The sequence below is a fragment of the Anoplopoma fimbria genome, chromosome 13 (genome assembly GCF_027596085.1).
Source record: "Anoplopoma fimbria isolate UVic2021 breed Golden Eagle Sablefish chromosome 13, Afim_UVic_2022, whole genome shotgun sequence".
Lineage (NCBI taxonomy): Eukaryota > Metazoa > Chordata > Actinopteri > Perciformes > Anoplopomatidae > Anoplopoma > Anoplopoma fimbria.
In genome coordinates, this window is record NC_072461.1 from 15,675,713 (window position 1) to 15,698,534 (window position 22,822).

A 22,822-nucleotide genomic window follows, 5' to 3' on the forward strand; every position below is an offset into this window, starting at 1 on the left:
GCCACACAATATCACCCTTTTCTGACCTTATCTGCTCAATTTAAAATTATGAGGTAATGTAATGGTGATTATTTATGAGTAATGGGCTGTTGGGGGCCTTGTGCTCCTCAGACATAAGACCCTCTGTTGTGATAAAGGGATTCCCCTTGTGCCTGCCTCAGATGATCAGAATGATTAGCTTCATTTGTTTGGAGATTTAATCATTTGATATACTCAGGTTTGCCTCTCTTTCTAAAAAATGTTTATTAGCATGAGATGAATCTTGTACGGGATGATAACGATGGACGTAGGAGGGTTGGATGGCAGTTCCACATCCTCCGCTGACTTAATCCCTCATCCATTTACATGGCCAAACACCAAATCCCTACACATGTGACTGACTTATTTGCTTCAAATTTAGAGTAGCAACATGAGAAAAAAAAAGATCTAATCAGCCCTATATGACATGGAGTAGGCCAAGGAGCCCTTTTGTTTGATTTGTACATGGGTTGGAGGGGCTGGCTATTGGAAATCCCTGAAGCAGGCTTTAGGGGCAGGTCTGATTCTCGTGTGAAATGGGAAGGCTCTATAGCTCTCGGCTGACTTGACTGGGGCTGTATGGGTGTGTTGGCAGGGGGAGCGCCGGTCATGAATAGGGTCTTTGACTACCTCAGACTTGCCCTGAAAGGCAGGACAAAGACCCTAGGGCAACGGCTTAGAGCCTCACAGCTGAGCTACAGAATGCTTGGCCCAGTCTTCCTCCCTCCTTGCCTGATTTAAATACTACAGTGGCTTTCAGCATTCTGGCGACGGAGGCTCGCATTCACCGCAGCACATTTACCATCAACTTTCCTCTCTGTTTTTGTTTACAGTATACTAATGCCAGAGCTGTTCACGTAATCCTTTTGTGTAGAATCCATCAGAGGTGCTGGTGAATATGCATCAGTGACTCTCTAAAAACGCCCGAAGATTAGCGTCATGTTGCTCGTATTAGAAGCAGAATTTATTTGGATACAGACTAACTGCTGGCATATGTGTGTATCACCGCTAATCACAACTCTGCTCTGAGTCGTTAATTATGGAACGTTTTTATGCTTATCTTCGTGCAAGATGGAGATATTGGCAAGTAAACAAGACGAAACTCTGTGCACACCTCGTAATAGCTTGATTATTTTTGACAGATCTGCGCGACTCGTCAGCGTCAAGATTTGCAGAGGCAGAATAAAAAGCTATAAATCTTTTCTGCCGAGTTAATGGGGTTATTTGAGTCCTGTCCAGACACTCTCTCCCCACAGAGTGTCTAGTTTCAGATGTCACTCAGAGCTTTGTTTGCCCCCCAGGGTGAAGGGTTAGAGGTCAAGGTTCAGGGCCAGTTGGCTGAGTGGCCACAAAAGCCCAGGCTTCCCCACAGCACATCCGATCCCTTCTTCCACACCAGCCTGCAGCCACAATGAAGGGATCAGTTTGCAACATTTGTCTTTTCTTATTATAAACTAAAATTAAATTTCACTTATGTCAAGAGTATAATTATAAGGTTATAGTTCATAGTTTCACAATGAGGTCATAAAAATGTCTTTGTTTTACTGCTCAAACCTATAATTGTTTCTCAGTGGAAACTTTTGTAATTATTCAGTTACAGTTTTGGAATAGTGCGTTTACTGTCCAGCTACTGGGTAAGCCCACGCTACCACAAGACAAATTCTTTATATAGTATTACTTGCATGATTTGAGAATTTATGTTTCTGAGCATTCTGCACAGACCTTTATTCTCCTCTTTTTTTCTGTCGAACTAAACAATGGAGAATGGCACCTCAGAAAAATCTCACACCCAAAAAGTTCTCAGTTTCTTTGTTCCAAACACCTCCGAAACACAACCTCACCCGCATCAGCCCCCACCCACAAACTCAACTTCTCCCTACCCCCCACCCCCCAGCACCACCCAAACATGTCCTCTAGCCAGGTTTATTATGCTGTTTCACGCAGACCAAAATTGCAGCTGCATGGAGAACAATCTGGAGCACATTAGCTCAGGCGCTGTGATTTATAAATTGTTTCTCAGGCCATAAATCCCTGCTGTAATTGTGCACAAGCACCCCTCTCATTCTCCAGTCACTCCCCCCTTCGTTCTCTCTCTCTCTTTCTCTTTCTCCCCCAGTCCCTCTCTCTTTCTCTGAGCAGCTTACAGTTCTTGGGTTAACACTAATTGTTTGCAGAAGTGTGCAGTTTGGATTGAGTTGAAGTTTGTTGCATTGTGGCGCAGATTTGGGGCTCGCAGAAACAGCTCTCGCTGAAAGATAAACTTTCCTTCTCTTTTACGCCGTCCGTAAACCTCTTCTGTCATGTGGTGCGAGCTTAACGTCCAAAATGGGATGTGAGCATTTTGTCTTCTGCTCCATGTTGCTGTGGTTCATGCTCTGCATTCCTGAATACTGTGTAATTGTAAGGGGCCTCTCCTAAACTCTGTCCCTGGAAATTTGATATTTACAGCAGCCCCTGATCGTAATCACCTTGCCGTTCTCATTAGATTGTATTGAAACTGAAAGATAGCAGCAGCTGTATATATTGTTTTAAATAGCATGTCCAGCCTTGAGTTCTCAGTGGTCTGGTTAATGTTATGAAAACATATTTCTGCAACTTTAAAAAGTGGAACAACTTATATTAATCAATGCTGGCCCTTCTCTTCACAAAATGTGTTGAAAGTAATTTATTCAAGATTGACTGAGAAAAAAAAAAGACATTTTCTGGAGGTAGCCGGTCCCTGCTGAATGTTACTCCATTGTTTTGTTTGTCAAGGGACCTGATGAACCTTGAAGAGGTAGGGGACCTCATGACCCAACCTCATCCGTCCAGTCACTCCTCTAAATGCTTTTTTACAACGTTGAAAAAACCTAAACGTTCTTACTGGACAATGTATTCCTTACAAAGTTTCAGACATGTAAAACGATCCCTGGATGTGAACGTGAATTGAATTTACAGCCAAACCTAGCACAAGATCATGATTTAGCACTTAATATCACCACGCACAGCGTGATGAAAATCAAGTCTGTAGATTGCAGGGAAATGACTTTTACAAATGTGTTAAGGTTTAAAAAAGTTTTGGCGTCATTCCAGACCTCCCTGCAGTCTGCTGACAATACGCATAACTAATCCCGGAGAACGTCATGGTAGTAAATTGGCGCGTTGTTGCACACTGTTAAAGTTTGATTTTTTTTTCTTTTTCTTTTTTCTTTATGTCAAATGAGATTATTTTCTGTCCCCAAATTTTTTTTTTTGTTGTAGTTGTCTGATTTAGTCTGTTAGAAATGGAAAAATGGCAGATTAGGGATTTTTTATAGCTTCTAGACCATTTGAATCAATTGAAACTACTGTTGATAATTTCTTCTGATATGCTGATCACAATTTTTTGTCATATCTCGCTAATTGATTCTAGTGGTGTGGGTTTTAAATTCAACAGTCAGTCTCCATGTCCCTTTACGACAGGGCCGAGTGCCGAAGCATACCTGTGGCATGTGACTGTGTCTGCGTGTTTGAGTAGGATATGGGGGGGGGGGGGCAGTGCGGGTGGAGAGGAGACGGAGAGTGCAGTGAGTGGAGTTAGCGGTGGGGTGATAGGGATGTCAGGTAGTAAAAAGTGAGATGAGGCAGGGCCCAGAGTCTGCGGGGCCTGGAGATTTGCGCCTTCACTCGGCGAGCAAACACAGGAGGCATCTGCAGGCAGCTGTGTGTGTGTGTGTGTCAGTGTGTGTGTGTGTGTGTGTGTGTGTGTGTGGGGGGGGGGGGTTCTGCTGCTCAGGGCATGGGGGTTGGGGGTGTGGAGCTGGGTGGTAGTGTTGGGTGGTGTTGAAGAGAGAGAGAGAGGAGGAGGGGAGGTGGACTTGCAGAGGGAACACAATCAGCCCTCTGTTTTCATAAGACTTGTGGTATGTGAGAGCAGAAACAAATGTGTTTAATTTAGGCCCTTTTTTCTCTCTCTTCCCTTCTCAGCTACACCCACTTATGCCCACCTCAGTCTTACAAAACTGACTTTTTCCCTTCAAGATGCCTCATTGCCTCTTCTGCCAATGTCAGCTGCTCTTAGGGAAGTTTTAAAAAAGAAACAATCACCCACTGTACCTAGTCAGAAAAACAAACAAACTTTGAGACACACTTTTAGCAGACATACTGAAGTTTACTCTTTTGGTAGGAGTAAATATTTATCTGCAGTTTCTAGAAAAAGAAGAGAAAAAGATTATTTTATGTTTTTGCAGAGGGTTTGGAGTGATTACTGTGCTGTGGTATTTGCCCTGTGCAGTGTGCAGGGTGCATGCTGGATTATTGCCTCCTAAATGCCTTGGCAGGAAACGCTGTATTATATTGGTAACCCATGCTGTCTCCAGTCAATTTGTGTTTGGTCATAAATGAAAAATTCAGGTCTCACTTGTGTGTCATTGGCATAGACTTGGAGGCACACACACCTACACTCAGACACACACGCACACACACACACGCGCACGCGCACCCACACACAGTTGAGCGAACTTTACTGTAAACATCCAGCCAACCTCTTATAACCACCTCGTGTTCTGGAGTTAATTATACAGACGTTTACGGCTGTGAAATTCAATGAAACGAGGCTACTCCCCAAACAATAAAAAAAAGTTGTGTTCCTGTGCGACTGGACAAACAATGCCACAGGACATAGAAAAGGACGACATCTTTGACATTTGAGGTGTAGCCTGTCTTGACATTAGATCACACTGACACTCTTGACACTAAGCGGAGCAGTTTGTGACAATTGAAAGCAGATCTCCCAGGTACGGGAAACCACATAACTGACTGCACATAATTGACTTGAATAGCTTCGTAGCCTCCTCTGTGTCTTTATGAGATGGCCTTGCTTTTACCAGATGCATAATTATTTTCTTGTGTGTCTAATTATACAGTGAGTTTTATACGGCCTGCAGTTGTGCTCTGTAACAGAATTACTCACTTATTCCGACGTTTAACCTCAGTGAGACCGAACTGTTTCTTTAACTACGACGGATTTAAAGTACCTGAAAGTCAGTGAGACAGAATTAGAAGAACAATGGCAGCTTCATTTGGGGACTCATATGAGCTCGAAAGCTGTGGATACAGGAAGCAATAACTCAGGATCGTGACATGCAAAAGGAAGAAAAGAAAAAAAAAACCCTGATACAATTAATTGCTTGAGTTGCAAAAATGCAAACTCCTGCTGAAGTTGCAGCCGACTCACTGGGACAGCATTTTAAAGAAGCTCTTTAGGGGGGTTTATCTTGGCCTTGTATAGTGTTAATGCTGTTTTATTACTGAAACAGCAGTAAATTCACTCACAGGACTTTTCAAATAAACCCAGTCTGCTGGCCAGCTTGGCCTTGTACAGAATATGCATGAGGTAGTCATGTGACACCCTTGCTCATTGACTTTTTTCAAGATTGAGTACTGGAAATACTTTCAAGTAAATGTTCACTTTAACACTTAATATGCAGAACAAGAATGGTATTCATATTTTGGAACAGATGACCGACCATGCAGTTTATTCTTAGTGTCCTCATTGAGGAGCTACTGATTTCCCATGTATGCTACATATAGACGTATTTGGAGCCGCATGGACAATGTGTAACCATCTTGGAAATCTTGGAAAAACCTTGTCGTTGTGTTGTTAGGACCTCCCTTGCGCTGCCTCCCCTCTTCACTCTCCTCTCTCCCTCTTTGCACTAATAGTTCTTTTGTGTACAAGAGCATGTTAAGAGGCCAATGAGCCTGGCCTTAATAGGCCACGTTGCCATAGAAACCACAGCACTCTGGATGTCTGACCTTTGACCCAGTTTTTTTTACTGGCTGTGAATAAGAGTGCAGGACGACCAACCGGGTCACAATAGAGGCCCGGCCAACTGAGGGAGTGCCCCTGTCATAGTCACTTAACTTCATTCCTCTATGGGCTAATGGACACTTCAAATGTTGTAGCCATTAGCAGTATGCTATCTCCACTGCAGGACCACAGGCTTCTCAGGGATAACATAATTCAAAGAGAATTGTGTAAACACATCTCCACTAATAAAATGCCAGGATAAGAAATCCAGGTAGTCACTTTGGTTGATAAATTATTATTATTAATATTTCTCCATCATTAACACCCTCACCAAGATATATTTGTGGTTTATTACTCTTTACCTTCTTTTAAGGTAGCTTTGATTAATAACTTCCTCCCTGACTAATCTACTTACTTCATAGTGGACCGGATAATAGGACATGGTCCCCATTCAGAAAAATTTGCAGTGGCCCAGTAGTGCATTGTGGGTCTTACCAGCTGAGCTGCTTGTCGTTTCCCCATCAATTACACACTAATTAGCACAATGGCTGCCGAAGTTTGCTTAAGAATTGTCAATGTAATTGCCTCTAATGTTGGTAAACAATGAGCCTTAATGCAAAAGGCGGGGGCTACTTATCACATTGTCTTTGTTGCAGAAGCTTTAATTGTGTTTCATGCATAGATCAGGTTGAGGTGTCAATGGCCCTGCAGGAGCAGGTAATATCAGCAAAGCAAACCAGGGAGGGACTGTTGTGTGGGGGGCCTGACAGGGCCATTGTCTGAAGTTGCTCTTCATATGGCCAGGGCACGGTAATTAACACCTCAGCCAAACAGCAAGCTGTGCGGCCCATTTGTTTTCTGTTGGGGGGTAAAAGAAAACAATGGGGAGGGGTTCTCCACACAGTAGGTGATTGACATTATCTGCTGGAGCGATCCGTCGAGGCATTCCTGCTGCTCCGCTATTCAACACAAGTTAGGCGAAGCCATTTCACAAGCGTCTGAGCTGCCACTCTATACATATTCCCTCTTTTATTTGTTGTTTGACTGACTATTTGCCTCTGACTGGTTGAGTTAATGCAATTCAGTTTAAGATGCTATAACAAATAATCTGATTTAGATAGTAACAGTTAATATGCATATCTGCGTTTCCAGAATCAAGACATGTTTTATGCATACATTTTGTAGATTTATACATTTTATATAATTGTTAATATATTTTTTTGCTTTAGTTTTTGCAGCCCTGAAGTACACACAGACAGTAGCTAGGAAAGTTTGGGATTTTTTCTGTGCCTTTGGCAGAGTGTCTGACTTAGTTTGAAAGCAAATGTCCAGACATCTGTCTCTTCTCCATGCTCTGATGTTGGCCTACAGTATGGCACCACACACTTCAGAGATGACAAAGACTCTTGGCTGTGTTTTCCTTCGCTCTGTGAGAGCGATGTAACAATTAGAACCCAGCTCTGGCAGACCACATGCCCCAGAGCATATGTTGCATTCTCTCTGTTCAAAAAACCAAAGGGCTCCAGTGCAGCTTTTTGGAAAATTTCAGTGGCATCACTGCCACCTTTGTCGCATCTGGGTCCTGTAAAAGTAGCACATTCTACTGATGTCTATTCTGAGTGTTGGAGGCAGCAGGGAGGGCTGGAAGACAATTAGAGAGCTACGAAAATGGATCAGCTAAACTTCACTTTAGTTACACATTTCTTTCAGTAGTCTATCCGAGTCTATTTACCAGAGCTTCCAGCTCCCATGCGGAAATAGACATTGCTATGGGCCCGACCATATGTCTGTATTTGTTTCTTGTAAAATAAGGGCATGTGTAAAGCATCACTAAATGTCCTGCGGTTACATTGATAATAATGTATCTCCTGTCTTGACCTCTTACAACCATTAATATCACATGTCATCACTATTTGAATCATCCATTTTACGTGCTGGCTATCTTTCAGCTGTCGTAACTTTTTTTCTTACACTTCCCTTCTGGGTTTTTTTTCCACTATAGCACTGAGAAAGTTTTTGCTGAGCGGCATGGCCCACAAGTCCTCGTCTTTTGTTTCCTGAAACAACTCATAGACCCAAACACCCTCCCTCTCATGTGTTGCTGAGCGCTGTGCTGCTGTAGTCTGGACTGGAGCTAATGTGACAGTGTGCGGCTGGCATTACCTGGCTGGATGTTTCAGGGAGTGTGTGAACAGTTGCTCCATAGGGCATGCTGGCAATTAAAAGAAAAGTAGGCGCTCATAAAAAAAAAAGTGCCTGGGGGCATGTTCCTCAGTCCTGGCAGAAGCTGTCAAATAAGGGATGGATTTGGTGGGAGAGCCGGGGTGGGCACGGCAGGGTAAGACCAAACGCTCACAATAGCGCTCGTTTCATTTGTGGAAGGACTCATGATTGACATAGATTAGACAAAAAAAAACTGCATTGTTTTGGATTTTTTCTCCGGAGAGCAGCATTCATTAGGTGCCATGCACACAGCAGAATAAAGTTTCAATAGCAGCCTGTAAAAGCAACTGCCTCCTGACAGTTGTATGGACTTGGGCCCATTAGTTGGAACTTACGATTCAGCCTTGAGCAGTATAGTGAAAATGAAGAGGGCTGATGTCAACTCCAAGAATTTCCCCCCTTTTTTCGAAGGGAAAAAGGGTCCCCTTCCCCCTGCCTTGGTCTCTGTTGGACCCCAGCTGTCAGGAAACAATACCCTCTGCCTGCTCCGACAAACTCATTCCTGAAAATGTTTTTTTTCCCTCCTCTCCCTTTTCCCCCTCCTGCTATAATGTCTTTTCCATTTTTAACCCACAGCCATCCAAGCTTCCTTCCTCCTTACAAACCCGGAGTGATGAATGAAGTTTTAAAATCAGAACCTGAATGCATGACTCCTCCAGTTTGCTTGTTTGTCATCATTTATCCTGCTACAACTTTGGAAAAGCAGACAAAGCTTTGCATATAGTCTTTAACTGCTTTTGCCAGTCATTTTTTAAATGTCAGATACTTGTCTTCCCCATTCATCAGATGTTTGCTATGGGTGTACGCCAAACTGTTTGTGTGTAGGAATTCATGTGCGCAGCGCTATGTAAATAAAGATGACGGTATACATTGTAGAATGATAACAGAGGATGCAGGGGGAGATTGTGTAACTGCAACTTCCAGAATGAATTTCTGACCCATAATATGTTCCCATGCACAAAAAGAATCTTAAATAATGAACTATGATACATTTACGTGTCTGCACTACATGGGCCTCGATGAGCCAAATTTAGTAATAAATAATCATATATAAAACCCCTTTTAATTAATTTGAAATTCTACCAGTCCAGAGAGAAAATCCACATGCATGACAAGCTGCTGTGTCCGGTATTTAAACTGATTCATAAACCAGATGGTTGAGCAGTGCTTTTGGAGCTCTGGCTTCATGCTATCTCCATTGCTGGAGGAAGAAAAAAATGCTCAGCTTGTTGTATGAAGCAGTAAATCATAAAACTCCTCCTCGAGTACGCATAGCTCTAACTCTGCGGCGACGGAACGGGCAGCGGTAGTACGGTGATGGAAATCTATGTTAGGTATGAAAAAAATAATTGGAAAAGCAAACACTTATACAATCCTTTATTATAACTTTTATACATGTGTGAAAAGTAGTGATACTGAATGGAGGAGGGCCTATTTTGGGGGTCAAAAGGCCAAACCAATGGAGACGGGAGTTAGCTTCGAGTCCGCAGCTCAACCTCTGTGCTGTTCTGTAAGTGGGGCTTCCTTCCAGCTGTCTCTTCCCACCCGCTCAGCGACGGGCGCCCACAGCTGGCCTCTTGTTTTTCCTTGACAAACGGCAATTTCACAGTCCTCCACCAGTCCGTTGTGTTCACATCGCTCTCCCTGCTCTACCCTGTGCCAGAACTCACTGTCTGACTCCAGCAGTGGTGTGGGTCTGGTACAGGTGTCTGCTAGAGATCTGTGCGGGCTTGACGCCATCATACTACTTTTTCATGCTTCAGTCCCTTCAGTTAAGAAACAGTAAATATTTGTTTTATGTGGGGTTTTTTTGCACAATAGATCATTCAATTTTACATTTTGGTCTCTATATCATGTTTTTTTAATTAATTCTATCAAATCTATATTTGATGTTTTTATTACAGTGAATGTTTTTATATGCACAATGTTTGGTTCTGTTATATAATTCTGCTCCTTTTTCTGTCACCTGCAGTACCTGCAGATGAAATGGCCTATTTTGGACGTCCCTGGATCTGCAGGACTAAAAGACTCCCGTTCTCCAACTCCAGGGCATTTAGTAAGTGGACACTCAAAACATAACTAAATATTGATTATGGAGTATACCAGACAAAAAGTGTGTTTGACAACAAAAAAAAAATGAGGCAACATGGCTGATTGCTGGAGGGGGAAAAAATGTAATATATATTTTCCACAAAATTTCCCACACCAATAACTGTGAACACCAGCAGTGTCACTTCCCCTTCCTTATTTTATGGCACTAATAGGATGTTTCCTCCGGGCTGCATCCTACGGGCAATAACTTACTGGGGGAATCAGTTTACTGGGAACCATATAAACGTTTTAATCAAGCAATCACCATGATGTGGTTGTTCACAATAACAAAGTTATAGTGTGCATGTAAATTAAACTGGCTCCCATCCATCCATGCACCGCCTCCCCCACAACCCCTATGGCACCCGCAGGCCAACTGCTGAACAATCTGTCTGTCTTTTGCCACAAAAACTCCATAAATCTCTCAACTGCGAACCTCCTTGCCATTCTTGAACTTTCCCACACAGGTGTGAACAAGTCATCATGGTGTCTCACTCTGGTTAGACAATGCGGGGCCTCAGCAGACTTGTTTGGTTTGTGGCTTCACCGAGGGATGTGTGTTTGAGATTGAAAACATTAGATAACATGAGCATCTAGCTGGCATCTCACCTGCTTGATTATATCAGGGCGTCTTCTAGTCCGTGGAGTCATATTAAGCAGTGCATGGAGTGGAAAGCCACTGTCACTACACTGTAGTAAATGCAGCCGTTGATACTCAGCCCCTTGACCTCACATATCCTGGCTAGATGTGCCTGCTGAGTTTGTGGTTGATTCGTTGGATCCCATAATCGCACACGATGCACATGACAAAGTCCTCATTGAGCGGAGTCAATGGGAAATTGTTGTGATGGGACAGAGTTTGCTCATGGGAATCCACGACTAACTTAAGTCTCAAAAGAAACCAATTACATATATTTATTAGAATAAATTCTGACCTGGCAGTGACCCTGTTGATTTTTTTCTGAGTTACGGCAGCTACAATGTGAAGTTTTGTTGCAGAAAACTGTTTCTATGTTGTTTAGACAGTATGTAACTTCATGAATCTACAATGTAGGGAGACAGAATTAAGAAAAACAGCCAGAACAGTGAGTACGATAACAGCAGTTGAATTTAAAGGAAATGAAAGCACATTGACTGAGGCTGAGTTCTCTGTTTGGATTGTTTCTGTTCTGTCCTTCAGTGGTTGCTGCTACTTTTCATGTGGCTCTTTGTTGGTGCTTTTATTTATTTATTTATTTTGCTTGGCCTTCATCTCTTTGAACGTCATTAATACAGAAAAGTCAATTCAAAAAGAAACATTGTAGACTAAGAATGTGAGGAATCTAACTGTTTTGTGCGAGAAATGTTACTCACATCATCGGAATAATAAGTAGCCTTCACGTCTGTGTGCTTAAATATATACTTCCCTCAAGTTTGCAGCGTGTGTCCTTTTCTTGCATTCAATTAAATGTATTATAGATGCTTTCATATCTGCACTTAGGAACTTATAAATACCTATACAGGTTCTACATTGTTGTTAGCATGGAAAGAGGCTTCTTTGTATCTTGGTCTTAAATGAAAGTCGATACTGTATGCTATTTATTATCATTTTACTATTTTTATTGAAAATGAATAGCACAGCTCTAATAAATGTGAAGTTCAAAGCCAAAGATTGCAAATGAAACACTTAATTTGGCTGAAACAGAATATGAGATCACATGAGTGTCTTATAACTTATACACTTTCAGTTTAAAGCAAAAGGTAGGGAAGTTCATTGAAAGTGTATTAGCTTTCAGCATGTCAACTAAAAGAGGAAGTCACTATGCTTGATCTGGTGACCTGTGACTAGAGGGTCATTTGATTAGTGGTGGGAAACACTAATACCGGGTGTGGTGTACCCTAGGCACGGAGGATAGAGAGTGAAACACCCCGCTGTGGCCTTACCCCCCACTCTGGGCCAGGAGCCCACATGCCCCTCTGGTGTGCTGCTGCTGACAGGGAGCCAGGCTGATTATGTGCTCATTACTCCAGCCGAGGAGAGAGTGGAAGAGTGGGAGGGGAGCAGCAGGCTGGCTCCCCAGGCCTGCAGGCTCCCCAGGCCCCAACACTGCACTAATGAGAGCAGGGGGAGCGGATGGGCACACATGGGGGGCCAGGGATTACTGCCCAGGGCCAAGAGGAGCCAGATAGAGAGACCTGAGGAGAGGAGACACCAGGAGGGACTCCTGGAGCAGACCTGTAGACCTTCAGTCATTTCTGCAAGCATGTGTTAAATCTGACATCACTGTTTTGGTTTTATGATGGACTGCCATGGTTTGGAATATCTGTCGTAAGATTTGCTTGTAGGCACATGTATATGTTGGACTTTTATATGCATGTCAACTATTCAGAATGTTAGTGTGCTGAAAAGGCTTTTGCAGCCTTATTAGATACAGACCTGCCCAGTCAAGTGACTTTTTGCAGATTAATAAATCATCCACTGGCGAGCCTCCGCTTGAAGATAGTTTTTGGTGAATGATATCATCTGTCATTCCCACATATGCCTAAAGAGATTAATGCTATATTTGTTAGTGAACTGAAATTATTGTTTTAGATTTCTTCGAATTCTGGCAATTTGGACCGAGATAAGAGGATGTTAAGTAGAAATCAGAGTATTCGGTGGCTACCAAAGTCTAGGGCAAGACCATCCTGTCACTGTGCAGATTGGGTCCATAAGGCCTGTATGCTAATCAGAGCCTGCTCTGGTCTGAGATCCTCAATTATTCAACAGACAGGTTTGTTTAGCATTCAGTTGGTATTGCCTTTGGTAGTAATGGTGGTGCTGGTGTGGCGGGAGGACTGGGAAGACTGGAGCAAGCTTTTCATACACACACATGTACATGCACACACACACACACATACATTCAGCACCCCAAAACCCCCACATAGACCCTTGTGTTCAGAGGGCTGCCTCTTCATGAATAATACATCAAAGGCACTCCAGGACCAGGTGATGCAGTATAGGGAACATGTCAGCCCATCAGTAGTGGCCGAGCTGGACCAGAGAGGAGCGGAGAGGAGAGGATGAGGTGGCGGTGCTGTCTGAATCATGTGCTTCTAGTACTCATCTTCCCCAAACGCACCGATTCAGTCATTAACACTCTGCTGATAATGATGTCAAGGCTGCGTACTTCCCTCTCTGAGGTCATTCAGTCACTTGCAGTAATTTGTCCGTAATGCCTATTCTCTGTGTCATTACCGACTACACTGACGAGTTCTGTTATTCTGGATTAGAAGGAGCTGTGACTCTCTAATGAGGTGGAACTGACCAGGGGTGTCTGTCCCTCAGTTACTTATCAGATCACGGTGCACTCAGTGCTCAAATATGGGCTGATCTTCACTTGACAGGGCAACAAGAATCGCCCTCTTTGTTTCAATATTGTATTAACGCCATCCAGAGTAGTCAAGGCATCGAGGGACACGGCCGTGTCAACGTGTCATAAGTCACTTAGTCACAGAATTGTTAGTCAATTGAAGTGGTAAGGTTTAGAGCTGCATTCCAGAGACGCTTTTTTTGTCTCGCTGCATGTGTCCGGTGCAATCTTCAACTCTCAGGGCTATATGACACTTTAAGTAGAGATATTAACTGAAAATCTGCTGTTTTTTATTCTCCCATAGAGATACATATACTTGCTTTCGACCCATATTCTTCCAACAGACCTTTGACTGGGAGTCCGGTGAGATTCTCTCGTTTTGCATTAGGCAGTGAACTACCGGGATCCATCATGAAATCAAAGGCTTTGGGAGGACTGAACTGAATACTGATCTGAGGTCTGCAGTCCTGCTGGGCCACTGCAGAGACAAGATCCTCTTCAGAAATGAGAAAAGGAAACAGTGCTTTGATTCCATTCAAACTCTGAAACGAAGAGATCTTAGAATCACAGTATAAGTATATGAAATTACACATATAATTGGCAGATTTACCAGAAAATAATATTGCTATTTATCTGTCTGTTGACATATTTATTACCAGTGTTAAGAGCCCTCTCAATTTATCTAATTACCACTGGGACTATTCACTCCAGTAATATGACACCGCTCTGCTCCGTATTATTTTAAGCTAGAATATTACTCCTATTGACCCATTCAGAGGTGATCACCAGACGCAAAGCACACGTTGCCTGTGATGAATGGCATAGTTTGGAGTGGTTGATTTTAAAGACATACGACACGGTCAGTCCCCTCTCACGTCCGCTTCCTGTTGGCGTTGACAAACAAGGCTTGGATTTCTCAGCATGCCAGGCATTCTTTTCACCCCGTCTTTCCTGGAGTTTTGAAAGGCCTCTGAGCCTCCCACCCAGAATCACCGAGCATAAAGACACACAAAGCTGCGGGGTTATTCAGTTTGTTCTAAGCTCTCTTCCCCATCGGCTGTTTGCCTAGTAATTCAATTCAGATGTGCAGGATCCAAAAACATGTTTGCTTGAATGAAATCCACCCCTCCACCCACACTGACCAAGGACTGTGCTTTTCTTAGCGCCGTTCCAAGTTGTAGAGCCAGACGAGGTACTGCCACCTCGGACTTTTTAGATTCAAACCCTCTTAAGAGACAGACATCTTTTCTCTGCACTGGCTCAGCAACTTTTTGCTGTTTTTTTTTTTTTTTTTTTTTCCTTTAAACCTTCCTGTTACTATGTCCAATCCACTCTAAGACCAGTTCAGAGTGTTTTTACTTGCTCGCTGAGAGGTATGCACCACTGCAGACCTGTTTGCAACAAGCACGTCTATGTAAAGAGCATGATTTTTTTTCTGCCGATGTAGATACCATCTGGTTCCAGGTTGCCCTTCATCCGTCCTATCACGTAGATGTTGTTTATATTTAAAACACGGCTCAGGTTCCTTGTGGTTTCCTTATTACACTTTGCTTGTGGATCATGAAACCAGACGTATGAAGCTCTCGTGGGCTACAGGAATTTTGCCTCTACACATAAAGCAAGTGAAAGAAGGCATTGATTCGTTAGTGTTTAGTTTAATTCATGATTGAGCCATTAGTCTAGTTTTTCAATTTCACAAAACCGCATGTAATGCCCCCAGAGCTCTAGAGAACTTAATACATTTAAATTAGTCCAGAAACTTGTCTGTATCATTCAAAAGAATTCTGATTTAAGATTAGGAATTTTCTTGATGAAGAAGCCATCTTTATTCCTAACGGAGACAATCTGGCGGGTAGGATACAGTTCAGAATAGTTTTGCATATGTGAAACCTGCATTCTCCATTTTTCTCCACATTTTGTCAGGCTGCTGAACTGAAAGACAGCCCGGAGTTAAAACTAGTGCCTTCAAACTTAGAAATATGTGTAGAGCACACGATTGGTGTATTCCAGGATATGAATAATTAATAGGCATCATTTCAAATTCTCACTGAAGTGCTTCCCAAAAATGTGTTGGCACCCAGGTCTAGAGGTCTCAAACAGCCCTCACAATATAGGGAGAATTCAGGCATATTGTACATTAAGTAGAACAACAAAGCACAACTCAAATATACATGACATGTGGGACCTGGGATTTCAACCCAGCAGGTCAACACTATTTCTGCCATGAAGCTTCATCAAAGCCTTCTCCTTGTTGTGTGAAATTGTGTTCTCTGTGCTTCATCATATGCATTGACCTTATATGCTCTGAAGTCTGGAGAAACCAAAAAAAAGGCCCGAGCAAAGTGATCTTAATATAGCTATGTTTAACACCAGTAAATATTTTCCTCACTCCACCTGGCATTAACAGAATCAGAGCGTGCTTTAGACACGGGAGAAACCAATTTGCTAAAGATTTAAAAAGGAGGAAAAGGTTGGACCTTCCTTTTTAAAAAGAAAAAAAGAAAAAGTGGTGGAAAAAAAGCAAAGATCTGGAACAATTCTAAGCAGCGTGAAGCAAGAGAGTGTACAGAAGTCTCAATGCAAACCTTGTTCCCTAGCAGACCACATTGGAGTGGGACGAGAGGTTGAGAAGGGGGTGGGGAGGGATATTGAAGTAAGGATAGCCTGGAGGAACAAGACTCCTTTCTCCCCCCCACCTCCCTCCACCCATTGACCCTCCCATGTGACAAGTTGAGCCAACAAGTGCTCTATTCAGCCTGGCAGCAAGGGGAAATGACTGCGAGGCTGAGCGCTGCCTAATGAAAGTAGAGACGCTGGTTATTATTATTGTCTTCATCACCCTCGTCGTAGCCGCAGTGCCGGTCAGATCTCGGCTAGTCTCTGTGTGTCAAGTATTGTTAAAATAGCTTAAAGATCCACATGGCATGTTAAAGGAAGTTCAATCTTTCTGTTCTTCACCACTTATCTTAAGTTATACAGAACTTTCAGTGTTATTCTTACATTGGGGTCATCTGCAGTGTAACGTGGCAGTGTAATCCACCCATGGGCGTCTGCTTCTTCCAAATCAAGTGACTGCTTGGAGACAGAGTGGGAGATGATGTCTCCACTTTTTTATGGGTATTCAGTTTACCTTAGCCTGATTGTGTTTGTTTGTGGTTCGCTGGTGTGACTTTTGGAATCGAAAGCACCGTTGTTTTTCTTGTTGGACTGAACAAACAGTTCTCTCCTCAGCTAAATGACCATAATGGTCTTGGCATGTGTCTGCAGGGCTTTTTAGTGTTCCTTGGTGCTGGTCCAGATTGCATCACAGGGCCGGTCACACGCACAGACTGATGTTATGTTTACCGTAGAGGGCATTCACACATGATGGCCTATTTACAGCGTGCATTTCTTCTGAACAATGGGCCACAGAAATCATGTGCGGTACACACTGTGGGATAGTTATATGCTTGTTTCAGCCACAAGCATAATAGCTTTGATGGATTACATTCACTCTCTTTTAAATGTTATGTTACGCATTTGTCACCCCCTGCTCATAACTTCTTTGTGTCTGTTCTTCTCTCGTTTTTTTTCCCTCCTCAACAGTCCAATAAAGTCCCAGTGGTGCAGCATGCCCACCACGTCCACCCACTGACACCCCTCATCACCTACAGCAATGAACACTTCTCCCCCGGCACGCCGCCATCACACCTCTCCCCGGAGATCCTCGACCCAAAGACAGGTAATTTCACATAGATGGACATTGATTCACTTCACTGTACACTGTAAATGTTAAAGTGACATTCCACATAAAATCTGTCAGTGGTTTTGAAATGTGGCTGTAAAAGTCACCGTAAATTCATAATCAGTATAAATAGTTACCACTTGTCGCAGTTGAAAAGAAGTATTGAAACATCCACAGTAACCAGGAGGCAGGCACCGTAATGGGCCCAAACGAAGGCCCGCTAATAAGCTCGACAGGTTCATGAAGTTTGAAAAAAGACACAGCGTGGTATAGACACATTCTGGAAAAAAACAGTTTCACTTTGGAAAGCATTGAGAAAGTTTCTATCGACATTTTTCTCTTTTTTCCACCTTGAAAACTGGTCACTATTAAAAACACCAAAGTGAATTCACCACAGCTGCTGTACTCTGAAGGCAGATACATTTTGGAAGTAGTATAAAAAGGCAATTATAATGGCAATTTATTTTCAGAGATATATATATATATTGTTTTAAATATCTTTTTTTAAATAGCATGTCACCTATTACATAAAACCATGTTTCATCTGTCTTTGGCGCCTGCAGGTATTCCTCGGACACCTCACCCCTCAGAGCTCTCTCCATACTACCCGCTGTCTCCTGGTGCTGTTGGTTCCATCGCACACCCTCTGGGCTGGTTCATGCAACAGTAAGTCACTTTTATTTGCAGCTGTCCACTCAGTCAAATGTGTTTTGTTCTTAGTTACAAATCGTGCCACAGTTTAAGTACTGATGCTAGAAGATTAACTTTGTGGTTAACTACTTGTGGCGAGTTAAGATTTAGGAAAGCACAACAAAAAGTCAAGATGGAAATTATGACAAGGACACACTTTTGTTAAATGTTTGTTTAAAGTGATGCCTTATTTTCGTGCTCTGTTGTCTCAAGTCTAGTAGCACCATATCTGTGCAATATCAAATGTTTTTACATTTGAGTTCACCAGAAGGAATTTGTGGACATTTATGGGTTCTGCTGTTCCAGAAGCAGGGGATTTGAGTTGATGAGTTGGGAATTAGTGCTGGTGGGTTAGCTGTCAGCTGTGTTTGATCCACCTCACACCTCACTCTGTCTCCCTCTGTCTCTCAGGCAGGGCCAGCCCATGTACTCCATCCCTCCGGGGGGATTCCGTCATCCCTATCCAGCGCTAGCCATGAATGCATCCATGTCCAGGTGAGCAGATCATGTTCGGCAAGCACCCCCCTCCTCCCAAAGGGAGACATGTAATATCTGCTGCTTCTATGACATGCTGTAATCACATTTATCTTGCTCTCAATGCTAGCCTTTTTAACCAATAGGTAAAAGAAATGGCTGGCGTTCACCTTTAAACTCCAATTGTCAAATTTATTTTACTATTTTGGCAACAATTTAGAGAAATAACATGAATATAACACTTTTCACCTCGTGCAAAATTGTCAGATCACAGACATGCAGCTGTGTCAGGACTGCAAAGGTTATGAGTGTAAGTCTATCACAGACAAGTTCAGCTTCCTAAATAGAGAGGGGGCATTATTGGCATTCAGTACTCCTCTCCTGTCTTTTCTCTCTGAGCTAAACTTCTCTGGTCAAGCCAATGTTCTGAGCCACTCCCCAAAACACACACACCGCAGAGATGAAAGGGCTGAGAATCAATAACGACAAATCAAAGCTCATCTGAACCTACATGTCCAATCAGACTCTCTGACCCTCTGTTTTTCCCAAAACTGGAAAGATTTGTAGCGAGCCTTCCGGTGTTCATATGAGATGAAATATTCAGAAGGGTCTCTATGATCAATAGGATGGAATGGACCATCCTGGGATGGAATAACAACAATCAAAACACACCTCACTGAAGTTTTTACAGTATTTAATTTGTTATTTATTATTTATACCTTCAAATTGTTCTTGTGCAATATAAATGAAACAAATAAGAGTAAAAGTAAGAAAAAATATCTAATGGCAACAACAACCTGCAGGTCACATAAAAATGACTGCATTGCATGAATGCTAATGGAAGCATTATTTTCAAAATGTGGAACTTGAGTGCATGCCAACACTTGGAGCAGCATTGAGATATTCATCAGGGACTCAGTGGGATGTTTACAGATTAGGCGGTATAGGTTTATTACCGAAGGGATGATATGGCACCTCCTTGGTTAAACAGCATTAATTATTAAGTGGTTTATAGAAAAAATGGAAATGTAAAAAAAAAAAAAAAAAAAAAAACACATCGGTTCTTAATAACAGATATTTGATTATGTATTTGCAAACAATTTTTTTTTTTACTTGACTTTAGGTCAGATTTTATATTCAGTCAGATAGTAAATACTGAATGAGGATTCAGCTTTGAACTATTTTTCTGTGTGAGCATTTTCAACCTGGACTCCAATGTTACACTTGCAACAGTTATAAAAGCCTATGTATATTAAGTTAAGCCTCTATGTATATTAAGTTAAGACTGGGTTAGTCCATACTGAGTGTATCTTAAGGTAAAACTGATGCCTCTGGACCGCGAGTACAAGGCTATATTGTGCTTGGGCTCTCATGACAGCCTGTGTGACATGTTAAAATAGAGGAATTTTCCAATCGAACATTAACTAGAGTGTGTGATAGAGGGATATGGTGCTTAATCCCCCCCACTTGTTAATACAATGCTCCATTGTATTAACAATTGGAAATAAAGAGAGAAACTCTAAAGGTGTTCTGTGTGGACGGCTGTCAGAACTCTCTCTGGAACGTGGTAAGGAAAGTGGTTTCAGGTGTCACGGCCATGCTGTTACCATGGTAACAACACACTCCACTCTTCTCCAGCCATTGCTGAATAAAGGGGCTTTTGAAAAAGTCTCTATTACAACAAAAAGCAAGCATGTAACTCATTGTGTGCATGAATTTAGTCTAGACGGACGCAGTAGGCACAGTGAGTTTTCCTCCGGAGGGTAAGGTAGGGCGGACATGTGCCAACTTAGCTGAACCTCTTCTCCTCAGGTTCACAGAGGTTTGCTGTTAAACCAGACTCTTAAAATGTTGAATCCTGTTGCCCTCACAGCTTGGTGTCCAGCCGTTTCTCCCCTCACATGGTGACTAGTCCGCACAGCCTCCACCAGACGGGCATTCCTCATCCTGCCATCGTCTCCCCGGCTATCAAACAGGAGCCCAGTGACATGAGCCCCTCGATGCATGCGTAAGAATGTTTAAAAAAAAACTTCAAAAAAAAGCTTATGTTGCTGCACAATATTTCCCCTTGTTGACTGCAATTCACCAGCTCCTCTCAACCCCTCACGGTTTTACTAACAGCATATTTTCTCATGTTTCGGATTAGCAGGAAATCCCCTGTTCCTCCCAAGAAAGAAGAGGACAAGAGGCCTCATATCAAGAAACCTCTGAATGCTTTCATGCTGTATATGAAGGAGATGAGAGCCAAAGTAGTGGCAGAGTGCACTCTGAAAGAGAGCGCTGCCATCAACCAGATCCTTGGAAGACGGGTAAGTAGCATAGATGGGCATGTGAGTTTATAACTCTATGTGTGTTTTGGCAATCCTTTGATATCTTCTGTGTGTTCTATCTTCGTCCACAGTGGCATTCCCTGTCAAGAGAGGAACAAGCCAAATACTATGAGCTGGCCAGAAAAGAGAGGCAACTCCACTCTCAGCTCTATCCAGGGTGGTCAGCAAGAGATAACTATGTGAGTACCACATTTCCATGATCATGTCTTACATTAATAAGTAGAGAATGTTAGAAACAAGCCCCTTTTTCTCACCAGGCTTCTCCAGTTCTTGTAAACAATGTCATTGAGCGGTTTACTTTTCCTATAAACAGGTTTTAACACCATTGTTTTATCTCTGTAGGGAAAGCGGAAAAAGAGGAAGAGGGACAATAAACCCGACTCGAAACCAGAAGGTAAGGGGCCTTTTCTTAACAGACCACCTTTTGTTTAGATTCTTTCTTCACAAACTGTTAAGTGCAACTTGCTACACTGCACCTTTATTCTATCATTTGTATCTACCTTTTTCTGCATGGATCTTTTTCACCACTAACACTTATTAACCTTTTCCCTGCTTCTATACTTTGACAAGCAGCTTATGAGGTTCATTGCCAATAGTGGCAGGTATGTCTGTTGTTGTGCAAACAAATGACCACAAGAGAGCTTTCCACAAAGTGCACATTTTGTTGTGTGCCTCGCCTTCTTTTCCATCATGAATGCATACCATCTGAATATGTTCAACATCATGTTTCACTCACAGTGTTGCAATGTGTTTTCAAGTTGATTTGAACATAACATGTTTCACAACTTTCACTGCCGTCGTCTTCGCTGTTTTGATAATCACTCGTTCACTTCTGTCAGAGGCAGCATTCAGGGACATGAACCAGATTTGAAGCCAGCAGCAGATCCATAATTCAGCTTCTTCCCTTCTCCTTTGTTTCCCCCAGACTTCTCGATAAGAAGCAAGAAGCAGTGCGTGCAGTACCTGCCCTCGGACAAGATGTGTGACAGCCCAGCGTCGTCCCACGGCAGCATGCTGGACTCCCCGGCCACTCCCTCTGCAGCCCTGGCCTCCCCGGCTGCCCCCGCTGCCACTCACTCCGAGCAGGCCCAGCCGCTATCGCTCACCACCAAACCGGAGCGACACATGCACCACCACTTCTCCCTACATGGAAAGGCTTCTGGATCCACATCCTCCTCTTCTTCCTCCTCCTCTTCCTCCTCCTCCTCTCATACCCACCACTCAATCCCAATTGGTACTTCAGGTAGCCATTCGACCACACCCATCCTCACCCGGCCAATCCCCTTCACCTCTCTGCACCCATCCATGCTCTCCCCCCCTTCCCCTTTCCATCAGGCAGCCCTTCACTCCCATCATGCCCTGTTCCAGTCGCAGCCCCTCTCCTTGGTTACCAAACCAACCGAATGAAACCGCAAAGGCAATTTTCTCCCATTTATTGTGCTGTATATTGCTTTTCTTTAAACTAGGTATTAGAACAGCTTTTTTTCTAAATAATGAAAAGGAAGAAATATTATTGGTCAATATTTGACTATCTCCTTTTCTACAACTCTGAATGAAAACGAAATGTATTTTTTGTAAAGTTTACTGCAGAACTGGTTTCTTTTTGATGCATTTATCCAATGAACTTCTTGTATAAAAGAACCAATGTACATAACGTTTCTTTATAAAAACAAAAAGGAACAAAAACATGTTTTCTTTTTAGCCAAAACCTGATTAATGTTAGTATTAAGTTTAAGTCATAGTACTGGCCAATAATTGCAGCCCCCTTTTCAATTCACGAGTGTGTGCCCCTTTCTTTGACATGTTAAATAAACATTTGAAATTGTTTCTTAAAAGAAATGTCTCTTTTTGTATTTTTGCGTTCTGTCAGCCCATGTTTTTGTCATTTAATAAAGAGAGGTTTCTTTAACAAGGTTATGTGGTTTGGATTAATATTTTCGTACAAGTGACCACAGTGAATAACAACTCGATAACTGTTTGTAGGTGTGACAAATGTAGACTTAATGAGCAGAATTTACAGCCACACTTAAATTGAATAAGAGCCCATAACACACCTGTCATTTTTAGTCTTGTGTTCTCCTTTAGTTTTATAAAGAACATCTTCATAAAAACGTTGCTGATGGTGGCAGGAAGTTTAATGATTAATAAAGCAGAATTAGGCTAACCACAC

At 42.6% G+C, this 22,822-nt stretch overlaps 1 protein-coding gene across 2 annotated transcripts in view; it reads left to right on the forward strand.

Moving 5' to 3' along the window:
- tcf7l1b (transcription factor 7 like 1b) overlaps positions 1–22,541 on the forward strand; it is a 30,645-nt gene extending 8,104 nt beyond the window's left edge. The window contains exons 4-12 of one of the 2 annotated variants that reach the window (XM_054610263.1): positions 9,984–10,067; positions 17,020–17,155; positions 17,722–17,824; positions 18,260–18,343; positions 20,196–20,330; positions 20,469–20,631; positions 20,724–20,831; positions 20,995–21,046; positions 21,578–22,541. In XM_054610263.1, the coding sequence (XP_054466238.1) occupies positions 9,984–10,067; positions 17,020–17,155; positions 17,722–17,824; positions 18,260–18,343; positions 20,196–20,330; positions 20,469–20,631; positions 20,724–20,831; positions 20,995–21,046; positions 21,578–22,059 (1,347 nt within the window). In that variant the 3' untranslated portion in view covers positions 22,060–22,541. The remainder of the gene's footprint in view (positions 1–9,983; positions 10,068–17,019; positions 17,156–17,721; positions 17,825–18,259; positions 18,344–20,195; positions 20,331–20,468; positions 20,632–20,723; positions 20,832–20,994; positions 21,047–21,577) is intronic. The other variant, XM_054610264.1, reaches the window with a different exon arrangement.
- Positions 22,542–22,822: the final 281 nt, after the last annotated feature.